Source organism: Littorina saxatilis, linkage group LG2, assembly GCF_037325665.1.
Source record: "Littorina saxatilis isolate snail1 linkage group LG2, US_GU_Lsax_2.0, whole genome shotgun sequence".
NCBI classification, from domain to species: Eukaryota; Metazoa; Mollusca; class Gastropoda; order Littorinimorpha; family Littorinidae; genus Littorina; species Littorina saxatilis.
In genome coordinates, this window is record NC_090246.1 from 54,223,981 (window position 1) to 54,239,044 (window position 15,064).

The following is a 15,064-nucleotide window of genomic DNA, read 5'->3' on the forward strand; positions in this document are numbered from 1 at the left end:
GACGCAAACTATTTCCCTATTAACTAATCAAAAATTCAAATAATCTTTCCGTTATTTTTGTTTTTTTGTTTTGTAATAAGGCGGTTCTATTGAACGGCTCTTCGGTGAAAGAGCCCAGGCAGATAATACATTGCTTCACTCCGTCGGGCTTCAGTGATGCTATTTGTGACCCTCCACCACGAAATGAGTCGCATGTCACCTTTGCATGATTTTCATATTTTTACATTTTCCTAAAGAGTTGTTTATGCTCTATCCAGTGGTGAAAACCGTTTTAGAAAAGAGCGAAAACTGTTTGAGTTATAAGCCTGTGACTAAGGTGACCCTCACACTGTTACAAAGCACTCCCCGGACTTATATTCTTAAGCCTAGCGCAGAACCGCGCGAGGTGACATGCGACTCATTTCGTGATGGAGGGTCACATTTGGTCGGGCGTCAATCCACGACGGCAAACTCAAAGTTGTACATTAAAGCCTATCAAATTGAATGAATAGAAGTCAACGCGCGGATGATTACTGTGGCAATTAGCTTCGCTGAATAATCAGACAAGTTTTCACAGTGAAGGTTTATACCTTTGTGGCTTGACAATAACGTAAAGAAAACACACACACACACTCACACATCTAATGAGAGTTAACACTGGAGACACAACAACTTGCCTGCAGACGAAACACAATCAAGGGAAAATCGACAGGATCTCAAGCAACAAAGGGACGTAAGCGCTCTTGACATAGCCGACATGCCCAACAAGAGTAAGTGAGTTATGCAGAATCAATCTCCTGGCACCTGAGATAATAACAAGCATTGGAGCAAACAAGCGATCATCCAAGGAAAATCGACGTCATTGTGTAATTGCGGACAGACAGGTCTGCGTTTCTCAGCGTGGGAGTCCCGAGAACGTTGTGCAGCCACACGTCAGAAACGGCCCGCTCACGGTGAGCGTTGTGGGAGTCCCGAGAACGTTGTGCAGCCACACGTTAGAAACGGCCCGTTTACGGTGAGCGTTGTGGGAGTCCCGAGAACGTTGTGCAGCCACACGTCAGAAACGGCCCGCTCACGGTGAGCGTTGTGGAAGTCCCGAGAACGTTGTGCAGCCACACGTCAGAAACGGCCCGCTCACGGTGAGCGTTGTGGAAGTCCCGAGAACGTTGTGCAGCCACACGTTAGAAACGGCCCGCTCACGGCGAGCGTTGTGGGAGCCTCTGCAGCGCCTCAGAAGCCAGTGCTCAGGAAAACAAAATCGGGGCCATACAGTGTGGGTTTTATTTCGAACACAAAACTTTCTTTAATACGACGGTTCTAGGGAATGATTTACACCAATTAAGGGATGATGGACATGTATTTTGACTCCAGGTCATTTTGAAGTAAGCTTTGACTAAAAATAGTTTTTATAACGATCGTATTCTACGACGCTGTCATCACAAATCTTTTCGTTCATGAGCAATGCCTGTTTCGTCTGTCAAACTAGATCGCATCCCTCATTGGCTGATATAGTGTCCGCCATCCCAAGCAAAGAAAGCGATGTTTTGATATTGAGAAAGCTCTGCTTAGACGTTTAATTGCTACTTAAACCATGCATTCACGCACGTGAACATACCGTCAGGACAAACATTTACTGACAATCTGTGGTAACACATTATTTATTAAAACAACAATCTATTGTGTCACGTTTCAATATATCACTTAAGGTGATTATGAACCGGTTAATTACTACTAATTAACTAACCACACCACGATCCACTCTCGCAGTCATACAATTAAATAGAGTCAACAAAAGTATAAGTTTCAGACGCCTGTTTATGTATAAACTCGCCACCTCCCTCGAGCCTTCACTCAAAATATGTTCCTTTTACGTTCTCAACACGTAAAAAACCCGTGATCACTGACAAAATGCCAGTAGTATATAGAAAATTATAGTAACACGCTGATCCCGTGTAAATACAGTCAAATGAGAATGTTCTGTTCAAAAAGCTCTAGTTCATGCAGGGGTCACACACCCCACGTTGTCACTACTCCAATGAAATCAGATAAGAAAAGACAACGGTGGTCAACGGGGTGCGTAAGACACGGTGCACTTAGCTTTCTTTCTGTATGCTGGTTAGCCGGTATGCTGGTTAGCCGGTTTGCTGGTTAGCCGGTTCGCTGGTTAGCCGGTTCGCTGGTTAGCCGGTCTGCTGGTTAGCCGGTTAGCGTAGCTTCCTCAGGTCCCAGCTCCAACGTCTGCAGCTAGCAGTGTCCCGCCAAAGGCAGCCGTGCAGCAGTTTCAGGAACACGAAACGAAGCGAGGCGAACGAACGAATCGGATCGAAGGCTGCAAACAGAAAGCATCGGTGCACTAAACATGTCAGCTACCCCTCACCCACCACCTTAAAACATGTCATCTTTAAATATCTCATCGAGCACGTGGGCCTGCACAAAACGGACTTTTTACAACAACAAAACAGTCACTTTTCGTCCTTCTCTCCTTATCTGCAAAAACCATTTACAGATTAGTATTTTAGCGTCACAGAGAGTAAATTATGCGCTAACCTGGAAAGAACAACAGAGAGTATTTCATTCCACAACACAGACTCATCAACAGCGTTAAATAATGATTTATTACCTCAAAAGCCTATGATTGTACTCTCATGGAAGCAAAAATCCGCTTCCTCCCTGGAACAGCCTCTGTTCGTCAACAGTGACCAAAAACGTCCAGAACCCCTTGTCGAATCCTTATGCGAAAGCCATCGCCGACGAAGGAAAGTTGACGACTTGTCCTCAGCAAAATATGTGGCAGTGTGAAGGAAATAACCGGTACGCGGTGGAAGCTCCCCTAGAGTGCCGAATACAATATTCGGTGAAAAACCATCATACTCTAGAAACTGTGTATTAGATCCTTCCCCTTCTGCCGCTGGGTGTCAAGTGCGCCGTCCTTGTGCCTCTCTCAGACAACCTAGCCAATAACACGTGACTGACCTTGTCACAAAACCAGTCCAGCTATACACAATTCTGCCTCCCCAAGCAGAAAAGAGACACGAGAAACTCAATCCCTGAAAATCCCGTGTGCGCTGTCAGCGAAAAACCGTCAGCCCTATGACAGCAGAAACCTCCACTGTAAAACTCGTGCGCAGCAAACCCTCCGTGTTCATTGAGCACTGTCAGCAAACTCTGCTGTAGCCCAATATCACGTACAGGCGCTTTCTATCATAATCGACCAAGAACAGGCACTCCACTGAGTGACACTTTCTTGGTCTCTGTCACCCGATCGTGACACACCTCCCCTCTTCAAGACGAAACCTCGGTTTCGCTCACAGTCATGTTCTCCTCTACAGCCCGAGAGAGAAAGTCAGCTCCAACATTGTTGGCGCCCGGAATGACGCGTACCGTGAATTGGTACGGTTGGAGAATCAACGCCCAGCGCATAAGTCTGGCGTTTGCCAACCTTGCAACCTGAAGATATTGCAGAGGTTGATGGTCTGTTTCCAGACAGAAAGGTCGTCCTCAAGAACGAGCAACCCCTCGTTCCACCCCTGATGACTGCAACCTTCTCTGTCTTCTTGACTTTGTTCTTCTGGTCTTTGTTCTTCTCCCCGTAGGCTGTCCTCTCTATGTAGGCGCGCAGCAGGTTGGCGTGGTACAGGCGTGCTTTCCCGTGCATCATGATCCTGTAGTCGTTCTGGCCCACCCTCGCTGTCACCTCAAAAGGTCCTTGCCACTGCAGTTGTAGCTTGTTGTGTTTGACAGGTAGAAGTAGCAACACCCGTTCTCCAATCTTGAAGCTGCGCGGCCGTGCCTTGCGGTCGAATCCTCGCGCATAACGCTGTGCTGCTCTTCCCAGGTTCTCTTGAGCCAGTTTGCAGGTCTCTTCAATCCTGTTCCTGAGTTCTACGATGTAGGTCGCTGTCGTCTGCACCTCCTCGTCAGCTTCTTCGTCCGTCCAAGCCTGACGCAGGATAGCCATGGGACCGCGTACCTGTCTGCCGTACAACAACTCAAATGGGGAAAAGCCCAAGCTCTCCTGAGGAACCTCGCGGTATGCAAAAAGCAATGCTGGGATGTACCTGTCCCACGTGCGTGGTTTCTCCTGAGCTAGTTTCCTCAGCATGGTCTTCAAGGTGCCATTGAACCTTTCCACCAGTCCGTTGCACTGAGCATGGTAAGGAGTGGTGAAGTGCTGCTCCAGTGATAGCAGTCGTGCTGCCTCCGCCATCACTCCTCCCGTGAACTGCGTGCCTCTGTCGGTGAGTACCTCTGATGGAATTCCCAGCCGGGACCACATAGTAACCAGAGCCTCAGCTACTCGCGTGGCTTCAATCGATTTCAGAGGGATCGCCTCTGGGTATCGAGTAGCGTAGTCCACCATGGTCAAAATGTATCTGTTTCCGTCCTCAGACGCAGGCAAGATGGGCCCGATGATGTCCACTGCCACCCGACGAAAGGGTTCGTCGATGAGCGGCATCTTCTCTAAGGGGACCTTCCTCACCCTTCCTTTGGCAACCACCTTCTGGCACTTATCGCAGGACGCACAGAAACGTCGGACATCCGTGCAGATGCCTGGCCAGTAAAAGTGGCGCCAGACACGATCCGTGGTCTTCTTGGTACCAAGATGACCTCCCAGAATCGAGTCGTGTGCCGTTGCCATGACACCCTCGCGAAACTCGCGAGGCACGACAACCTGTTTGAATGTACCTTCTTGGTTGCTGAACTCCCGGTAGAGCAACTTCTTGTCCCTGAGGAACCTTGACCTCCCATGCTTCCCGCTCAGCTTCACCTTCCCCGACTTCGCGTGCTCCCGAGGAGTTGCTAATGTCGGATCAGATGCCTGAGCCTTCGCGAGAAGCGCGGGGGTCACGTTCCCCAGGGCAGCTCGTGCAGCAGGTAGGGGTTTGAGAGGTTTGTCCTCTCGCTCCGCCTGTGCCCGCGTGAGCACTGAAATGACGTCGGGAGACCGATAAACGGGAACCTCCCTGGTGACGCCGTCCACAAACTGAACCCGGTTCCCAATGAGCAGGTCGCATGGAGGATCGTCCATGACGACGGCCACAATGGTCCCCGTGAACAACGGTGTTACGACCTTGATCACGGCCGTGTTCAAGTCGTAAGCGTGAGATGCCTCGGCCATTCTCACCCTGATGCTGTCTCCTGTGTAGGCCATAGCTGGAACTAGACTCGCCCGAACCACTATCATGTCTGCCCCTGTGTCCCGCAGACCTTCGCCCTTCACTCCGTTAACGTAGACGTTGCAGTGGGGCTGGAAATGTTTCCTGGAGCACGGAACGCAGAGTTGTGGAATGGTGCATGAGCTCGTGACGTCCCTTAACTCCTCGCTGCCAACAAAGTGTACGCCCTTCTGGTCAGCCTGTCTCTTGTGGCAGTCCTTCTTCACGTGGCCCCGCTTGTTGCAGTAGTAACACTGGATGTCAGTTCTGGAACCTGATCCTTTGTGTCCCTGATCGTCCTTCCCGTCCTTGGGTCCTGAAGAACCCGAATTTCCCGATTTTCCCGGCCGTGAGCCTGAAGATTTGCCAGAGATCGCCTGGGCGTCCTCGTGTACTCTGATCCAGTCGGCTGCCTCCTGAGTAGTCTTTGGCTGGTGTTCCTGCACGAAGGTCACCACCTCAGGTCGCAGGCTGGACATCAGTTGCTCCATGACAATGAGGTCGGCAAGGTCGTTGACGGTCCAGTCCTTCTCGGCCATCTCCACCCAGCGCCGCAGGTAGAGATTAAGGCGTGCCACAAACTGATGGCTCAGCTCGCCGCTCAGTCTCTTGCTGTTACGCAGACGTCGTCTGTAGGCTTCAGCAGTCAGGTTGAAGCGCTGGAGTAACGCCTTCTTTAGTGCCTGATAGTCTCTCGCCTCGTCGTCATCCAAAGCGTTGTAGAGCTGCAATGCGCGTCCTTTTAAGCAGGTGCTAAGGCGGCTAGCCCACGTGGCCTCTTCCCACTTCTGGTCAGATGCAATGCGCTCAAACCGGCGTAAAAAGTCGTCGAGCTCGTCCTTGTCATCGTCGAACGTCGGCAGTCTCGTACGGTCGGCAACAAACGCCGGCGCGCTAGCCTGAGTAAGCGTACCCTTCTCGGCCTGTAGTCTAGCTAGCTCGAGCTGGTGATCGCGTTCGGCCTGTTTGTCCTGTCTGTCACGTTCTGCCTGTCGTTCCCTTTCTTGTCTGTCAAGTTCGGCCTGTCGTTCGTGTCTCTCAAGCTCGTCTTTCTTTTCCTGTCTGTCAAGTTCGGCCTGTCGTTCGGCCTGTCGTTCCCTTTCTTGTCTGTCACGTTCGGCCTGTCGTTCTTGTCTCTCAAGCTCGTCTTTCTTATCTTGTCTGTCTCGTTCATCTTTCTCTTTCCGTTCTTGTCTGTCACGTTCGTCTTGTCGTTCCTGTCTCTCACGTTCGGCCTGTCGTTCTTGTCTGTCAAGCTCTTCTTTTCTCGTCTGTCGCTCTATGTCTTCCTTACGTTCTAACTCCTTGCGCTTAAGCAAACTACGCGCTCTAACGCGTGCGTCTCGCTCTGTCTGTTCCTCGCTACCAGGAGTCTCAAAAGTTAATCTCTTCGTAGGAGATCCCCCTGTAGCCATGGTTAGTTTAGCAAAGCTTTATCACAAAAGTAAGTCTAACGCAGCTATAGCTAGAACACGCGGTGATGAAAGCGATGGATACAAAAATCCAGCAACCAGAAAATGCAGAAGAAAAATCCAAACGGTGTAGAACAAAACGCGTAGCCTACTTTATGGCTGCTTTTTGCGGTGAAACAAAGTGTTTCCCACAGCCGTGGCCTACTTTATCGGCTGCTTTTTGCGGTGAAACAGAGTGTCTCCCACAGCCTCGGTTAGGACAGAAGTCCTCGGACCCTTCCCCCCCAAAATTCCAACAAAGTCAAAATATGGAGAAAAATCCAAGTAAAACAAGACGGTAGAAATGTAACCTGTTACAGAATGCGAAACAACAATGTAGAGAAAACTGAGTAAAACGAATAACAAATCCGCTAACCCCGCTCAGCTCTCTGCAACGGAAAACTCTGAACGTACAACAACAAAGATTCACAAACAAAGGAAAGGGAAGTAATCACAGTTAGCGCATACAATAGCTTACAAATTACAATTTACATTTCCTGCAAGATGTGAATCGCTTAAGGTGTGGTATATGATCAAAACTACACAAAAAAGGGTAGCACCAAGCAGAAAATAAGTCGAGCACTGACGAGATTATCTGCTCTTAGTTATCCTTAATTGGTGGGTCTTTATCAGTTGGAAATTAACTGAGTAAATCCCGGCTTGGCCCCCATGTGTCACGTTTCAATATATCACTTAAGGTGATTATGAACCGGTTAATTACTACTAATTAACTAACCACACCACGATCCACTCTCGCAGTCATACAATTAAATAGAGTCAACAAAAGTATAAGTTTCAGACGCCTGTTTATGTATAAACTCGCCACCTCCCTCGAGCCTTCACTCAAAATATGTTCCTTTTACGTTCTCAACACGTAAAAAACCCGTGATCACTGACAAAATGCCAGTAGTATATAGAAAATTATAGTAACACGCTGATCCCGTGTAAATACAGTCAAATGAGAATGTTCTGTTCAAAAAGCTCTAGTTCATGCAGGGGTCACACACCCCACGTTGTCACTACTCCAATGAAATCACAGATAAGAAAAGACAACGGTGGTCAACGGGGTGCGTAAGACACGGTGCACTTAGCTTTCTTTCTGTATGCTGGTTAGCCGGTATGCTGGTTAGCCGGTTTGCTGGTTAGCCGGTTCGCTGGTTAGCCGGTTCGCTGGTTAGCCGGTCTGCTGGTTAGCCGGTTAGCGTAGCTTCCTCAGGTCCCAGCTCCATCGTCTGCGGCTAGCAGTGTCCCGCCAAAGGCAGCCGTGCAGCCGTTTCAGGAACACGAAACGAAACGAACGAACGAACGAATCGGATCGAAGGCTGCAAACAGAAAGCATCGGTGCACTAAACATGTCAGCTACCCCTCACCCACCACCTTAAAACATGTCATCTTTAAATATCTCATCGAGCACGTGGGCCTGCACAAAACGGACTTTTTACAACAACAAAACAGTCATTTTCCGTCCTTCTCTCCTTATCTGCAAAAACCATATACAGATTAGTATTTTAGCGTCACAGAGAGTAAATTATGCGCTAACCTGGAAAGAACAACAGAGAGTATTTCATTCCACAACACAGACTCATCAACAGCGTTAAATAATGATTTATTACCTCAAAAGCCTATGATTGTACTCTCATGGAAGCAAAAATCCGCTTCCTCCCTGGAACAGCCTCTGTTCGTCAACAGTGACCAAAAACGTCCAGAACCCCTTGTCGAATCCTTATGCGAAAGCCATCGCCGACGAAGGAAAGTTGACGACTTGTCCTCAGCAAAATATGTGGCAGTGTGAAGGAAATAACCGGTGGAAGCTCCCCTAGAGTGCCGAATACAATATTCGGTGAAAAACCATCATACTCTAGAAACTGTGTATTAGATCCTTCCCCTTCTGCCGCTGGGTGTCAAGTGCGCCGTCCTTGTGCCTCTCTCAGACAACCTAGCCAATAACACGTGACTGACCTTGTCACAAAACCAGTCCAGCTATACACAATTCTGCCTCCCCAAGCAGAAAAGAGACACGAGAAACTCAATCCCTGAAAATCCCGTGTGCGCTGTCAGCGAAAAACCGTCAGCCCTATGACAGCAGAAACCTCCACTGTAAAACTCGTGCGCAGCAAACCCTCCGTGTTCATTGAGCACTGTCAGCAAACTCTGCTGTAGCCCAATATCACGTACAGGCGCTTTCTATCATAATCGACCAAGAACAGGCACTCCACTGAGTGACACTTTCTTGGTCTCTGTCACCCGATCGTGACATATTAGAAACCTGACAAAAAATGGACGAAACTATCATATAGTACAGCCAATGAAAGAACAGCGGAGAAATCACACGGTCTCGGTACCAGGAATTGGACGACTAACAACTAGAATTATAAGGAATTACCAACAAGTCTCATCGCAAATATCTTCTGTAAAAACACATCCTCAATAAAGTGGCTATGGAGTAGTGTATCCCATAAAGTAGCAATCATGATTGTATCCGAAAAAAATATGTACCTGGAAAATAACGGGTAGTGTAAACACAGATTATGTATGGCGTTGCTTTACACTGGCAGAATGGTTCGTGTTTTGTTGGGGAAACCAATTTCCTCCACGCTCATTTCTACGATTTCTCCGGACCAAGAGCCGTTTTGCTGTATCCATAATAACACTCTATGTATCGATTGGACATTGGATTTCCCTTCTTTGAGTCATGTGACGTCAGAGGCCTACACAACTTCATATTTGGGCGTTTCAGGTTGACCGAAACTTCAAAGGAACTACAAAACACACGTCAGGTGTTCGATTGCATGTGTGTGTGTGCTCGTTCAATCGTCAAAACAACAACAAAGTCAGTACCTGAAAGTAATTCGATCGATACATAAATGTTATTTGCGTTTTTGACCAAAATATGACATTTTACAAAAATCTCGACAGTCATTGTTCACCTCGACTGAACAATGACTGTCTCGATCTGTGTAAAATGTCATATTTTGGTCAAAAACGCTAATAACGTATAATATGAAGACAGAATAGAACAAATTGAGAGAACTCTCGGCTTTAAACTGTTGTCCACATTCCCGGCCATTTTTGCCCCAATGAATCATTTTTCTGTGCGTTTTCATCACAGGAAGACCTTGAAAAAGGAATGTCTCAATATAGGACTATGCAAAATATGCCTTTATGCCATCATAAATATCGCGCCTGCAGTGTTAACAATTTTGATGGGAAAAACTAAATCTAAATGGAGAGACAAACGTCGACGTCTCTTCTTCAGAAAAAAATGAAGAACAATACGTTTTTATCTTGCTTCTTCTGTCTTTCTTTCCTTTCTTTTCTTTCTTTCTTTCTTTCTGTATTTCTGTCTTTCTTTCTGTATTTCTTTCTTTCCTTCTTTCTTTCTTTTTTTCTCTTTCTTTTTTTCTTTCTTTCTTTCTTTCCCTTTCTTTCTTTCTTTCTTTCTTTCCCTTTCTTTCTTTCTTTCTGTCTGTCTTTCTTTATGTTTTCTTTTTTGTCTCTCTTTCTTTTTCCCTGCCTGTTTTTTTCTCAATTTCTTTGTCTTCGTTTTCAAGTGGTAGAGATCTGTAATGATACAGGAATCATGCACGAATACCCCGATCCTTTTCAAAGAAATTGTGGTTCGCCTGTTCCAAAAGTTAGCCCTTAAAGGTTCAAAAACCTTCTTCAAGTTTGGATTTTTATTTCTCCTTGCACACATGAATTCACCAGAAATGTTATAATTAGCTTGACTCTCTGCAGCTGTCGAAAGGCAATTGAAGTTAATACTTTTTGTTTTACATTCTTGCTCTCACGGTTACTCTTCCCTGAAATAGCAACGGTGAATTAGAATAGAACCGATGATTAACTGATTTTTGATCGACCGGATTCTTAACCACCATGAACAATCGGTTATGTCATTCACTTCGAAAGAATACAAGAAAAAAAACTGTACAATTCATAACAGAAACAGCAGCTACAGCAACATCAACATCAACAGCAGCAACAGCATTAACAACAACAAAAGCAAGATGGAGATGGTGCAATGGGAGCTTTAGAAAGAGGGTGCCAGTGCAAAAAAGGCAGAATGAAGGATTTTGATTAGAATTGACAAGAATTGGTTAAGGCTGGCAGATGTCAGCCCAAATACAGTCTTATCATTTTACCACCACAGATATATGTCATGGCTTTTGCATAGGATAAGAGTGTCGTACTGCGTAGCTGGGGGGCCAGTGGAGATCGTTTTCACATATTAATTCATAATTCTGTTCAGGACGCAGTCTGTAGATTGTTGGTATGTTGTATAGTCCGCTGAACGGCCACAGACAGACAGACAGACAGACAGAGAGAGAGAGAGAGAGAGAGAGAGAGAGAGAGAGAGAGAGAGAGAGAGAGAGAGAGAGACACACACACACACACACACACACACACACGCATATACATACACACACACGCACACACACACACACACACACACACACACACACACACACAAACCGAGGGACGGACGGGAATACATACACACACACACACGCACACACACACACACACACACACACACACACACACACACACACACACACACACACACACACACACGATAGAAAAGCAGACAAACAGACAAACAAACAAACAAGGCAGACAGACACATTTACAAATACCATAACGCAACAACATCTGCACCGGGTAGGCAAGGTGCCTGAACCCTACACACTCGTGGAGGAACCTATTGTATGTAAAACGCTGCATGACCAGATCTCGGGCGGTGAATATGTTCATTTCATTTCATGTTCATGTTCATTACTGTATTGTCCGATCGCTGGCAAATTCGGGTCGCTTCCTCCCAGTGGAAAGCTAGCAGCAACAGAGTCGCGCTACCCAGGTGTGTCAGTGCGTGTTTAGGTGTAATCAGCCACCTGCACTTATGGAAGAATGACCGAGGTCTTTTACGTGCCACTGTGGTGACATGGGGGTGGAACATGGATACCATCTCTGAGTCTGCACGTTAAGTTGCAATGACCCCTGTCCGTAACGGCCCGGATTCGAACACGGGACCTTAGGATCACAAGTCCAGTGCTCTATCAACTGAGCTACCGGGCCCCCGGTTATAAGACATAAGACATAAGACTTTATTTCAACCATGTGCAGTACACTAGGGACATGTTTTGGCCAGAGTACAATCAACCAATCCATACACGCCCTTCCAAACATCGCTTGCAATCTCAGTCACACACACGCTCACGCACCCCCGCATACATTCCCCACACAAAACCCACAACAGCACACACGCACAAGCATGCTCCTCCTTAACAAGACGTGTTTAACCATCAATTGTACATATGCGTAAAATAAACAGTATAGAAGTATCCGTAAGAATTATATATGTATCAGACATCAGTTATGACGACAATAACTAAAATCACACATCCTTAATAGGGGCTGCGAGTAAGGACGGTATAAGAAGTAAGCATTTAGCACATGCAAAACAGTTCTCAAAGGAACCGGCAAAGAAGGAAACATCCACTATAATAGAGTCGCCCATTAGGGCTGGCTCAAGGGAAACAGAACTGTACCCTCAGTGGACTGGCTATACCATTATTATTTTTTTTTTAAAGTATATTAGCCTCCCAATGACTTATTATGCCAATTGTCAGTAAGTACTGGTGTCACATGACTGATGTGAACCAGTTGATTGGCTAATGGCGATGCGCTAAAACTGTTAGCGCACTCTTGGAGTGCGCTAACTTTTCCACAGAGCGTATTCTTCCGCCCTTTGCCTAAGCGAGACTGTGCTCTCATCCTCAGAATTAATTAATGACATGTAGCTTATATTCTCCACAATACCAAATGACCATAAATTCCCTGCTTCTCAATTAAAGCAGAAGTGGGGTTTTTTCTGACAGATTGCATGTGCCTGTGCCACAGTGCCACTGATCTAAAAATAGAAGCCGCTGTGTTTCATCTAATTTTCGCCGACTTGCATAGATTCTTCTCATATGCCGTGTTAGTGGCATGTAGCTTATCATCCACATTACCAAATGATGAGTTAGTATACAATTCCCAGCGGCTAACAGAAAACACAAGTGTTATTCCGATAACGTACCAGCTAGACCAGTTTGGAAGACTGACTCGATCGACTCTGTCATACGTAGCAGACTACACTGAAATACGACTGCATAAGTTCAGTAAATGAATGGTTTCCGAATTATTATTTCAAGGCAAGAACAATCGTAATCGAAAACGTGTAGGGTTCAGAACGTTCTTACCATATAATTATAAGACTTATTACCAGCCTGCCTCATGCGTGCAGACTCAGTGCAGACTGCAGTGGTTCCATTGCCCTAGCCTAGCAGTAGCAGACGACACAGTAAACCCCGCTCAGCAAATTAACATGTTGGGCAAATGTGAACTAAAAAACGATGGGGATATTTTCTTCTTCTTTTCGATCGCCGATCACACTTGGAGTCCAGATCTTGAGATATAATTAGTGGTCCTCTGCAGCGCAGCCACTGGTCCGTACAGCTTGTTGTGCAGGGACTCCGGCAATGGCCAGATTTCCTCTCTCAGCACCTGGTGGTTCCTGCAGTCTCGCAGGATGTGGGCCGTGTCCTGCTCTGCTTCTCCACAAGAACACATGGGGGAGGGCACAACATGCAGCTTCCCGTGGAGATGCTGGTTAAGTCTGTTGTGTCCCGTTCTCAGGCGGAAGATGACCACCTGCTGTGGTCTGGATAGCAGGTGGTAGCTGTCCTGTGGCTGGGGCGTCCTGTGCAGAGACTTAATGATGGTCTTCATCTCTGTCAGGCTCACAGGGTTGTTCTCTTGCTCATCTTCTGCACCCAGCTTTGCCATCCTGTCCGCCTCTTCGTTTCCTTGTACACCACAGTGGGAGGGGATCCATTGCAGTACTGTCCTCAGGCTCTTGATGTTGTGTAGAGCGTGTTCCAGCTGAGGCAGTTTGCTACTGGTCATTGCTTGTAGTACTGACAGAGCGTCAGTCAGGAAGACCACCTGGTTGTCATGGTTGACTCTGTCGTTGATGGTGTATGCTGCATGGATCAGTGCTTGTACCTCAGCTCTGTAGTTTGTACAGTGGAGGCCTGTTGGTATAGCCTCTGCTTGCCTCTCTCCACTGGGGTGCTGGACATACACCCCCGTCCTCCATTTTTGACGGCCTCTGTGGCTGACCCATCAGTATACACCTGTATCCATACTTCTTGGGGGTACCTTTCTTCAAGCATGGCAAGAGTCAGGGCTTTTTTCGTCGCATTGCTCTGCTCGTCCTTTGTTGTGAGGTAGGGGACACTGGTCTGTATGTCCAGGTTTCCTTGTCTGTCTTCCCAGGGTGGGGCGTCAAGGGAGAAAGATGGTGGCTCCACTAGCTCTGGCATCTCTGTCTGATGTTTCTTCTGCAAATCCCTTGCCTCAAGAGCGAAGCTTGATCTTTTCAGCCTGCCTAAGGACATCTTCTTGAGTCTGTCACTCATTGGATGGTCATGAGTGCACTGGTACTTGGTGGCTTGTACCATTGTTTTGCAGTCTCGCCTTTTGCTCAGTGGAGGAATGCCAGTCACCTGTTCCATCTTCTGTATGGGTGTTGATTTCATTGCGCCCGTGATGGTTCTCAGCGCTTGGTTCTGTACTTTGTCTAGGGCCTGCTGGTGTGTCTTGGCTGCTGTTGCCCAAGAGCTTGATCCGTACTCGAGGTGCGGTCGTACAGTCCCCTGGTAGACTGTTTTCAGGATCTTCTCGTTTGTACCCCAGTGTGATCCTGCCAGCTTCCGCATGATGTTTAGTTTTCTCCTGGCCTTTCCCTCTGCATTCATGATGTGTTGTTTTCAGGTCATGCGCTTGTCATAGGTGACCCCCAGGTATGTTTGCTGGTCTTCAAATTTCAGGGGTGTGTCCCCCATTGCCAAGGTCAGTTTGCCAGGTGTCGCTTTGGCAGAAAGTGTGAAGAGAGTGGCAGTGGTCCTCTCCCTGTTGATGGTCACACACCAGTCTTCCGTCCACGCTGCAACATTTTCTAGGGCAAGTTGCATCCTGTAGGTTGCTGTGGTTGCATACTCTTCCGAGCACCAGAGAACAAGGTCATCAGCATACAGTGCCGCTTGGACTCCTTTGGGCAACTCTGGTACCAGGTCGTTAATGAAGAGTATGAATAGCGTGGGGGAGAGTACTCCTCCCTGTGGAACTCCTTGGCGTAGTAGCACCTTTCGGCCACAGTGACCGTCCACCAGCACTCCGGCCTTTCGGTTGTGCAGGTACGACTTGGTCCACTGGTACATGTTGCCTTTGACGCCGGAACGTAGGAGCTTCACAAGGAGTCCATCTTTCCAGACCTTGTCAAAGGCCTTCTGCAGGTCAATGAAGGTGGCCAGGGTGACCTTCTGGGCCTGGTAAGCATCCTCTATGACCTGGCTAAGGTGTGTTGTCTGGTCCTCCGTACTTCTGTGCTGTTGCTTTCTGATTCCAGGTACAGCTGCAGGCGCTGGTTGACAA

At 47.4% G+C, this 15,064-nt stretch overlaps 1 protein-coding gene across 1 annotated transcript; it reads right to left on the reverse strand.

Annotated features, from left to right (window-relative positions):
• Window positions 1–1,051: 1,051 nt before the first annotated feature.
• LOC138953455 (uncharacterized) lies at window positions 1,052–14,388 on the reverse strand. Its single transcript, XM_070325280.1, has 2 exons — window positions 13,751–14,388; window positions 1,052–1,199 (listed from the first exon to the last, which is right to left on the reverse strand). The coding sequence occupies exons 1-2, from the start codon at window positions 14,386–14,388 to the stop codon at window positions 1,052–1,054; spliced, it is 786 nt and encodes a 261-aa protein (XP_070181381.1).
• Window positions 14,389–15,064: the final 676 nt, after the last annotated feature.

Bases quoted from the DNA above. Each gene is read 5' to 3' on its own strand.
- LOC138953455 (XM_070325280.1), bottom strand. From the start codon at position 14,388: ATGAATGCAGAGGGAAAGGCCAGGAGAAAACTAAACATCATGCGGAAG. The intron at 1,200-13,750 runs GTCAGCCACAGA...GAGGCGCTGCAG, and splicing joins ATACAGGTGTATACTGATGG to AGGCTCCCACAACGCTCGCC.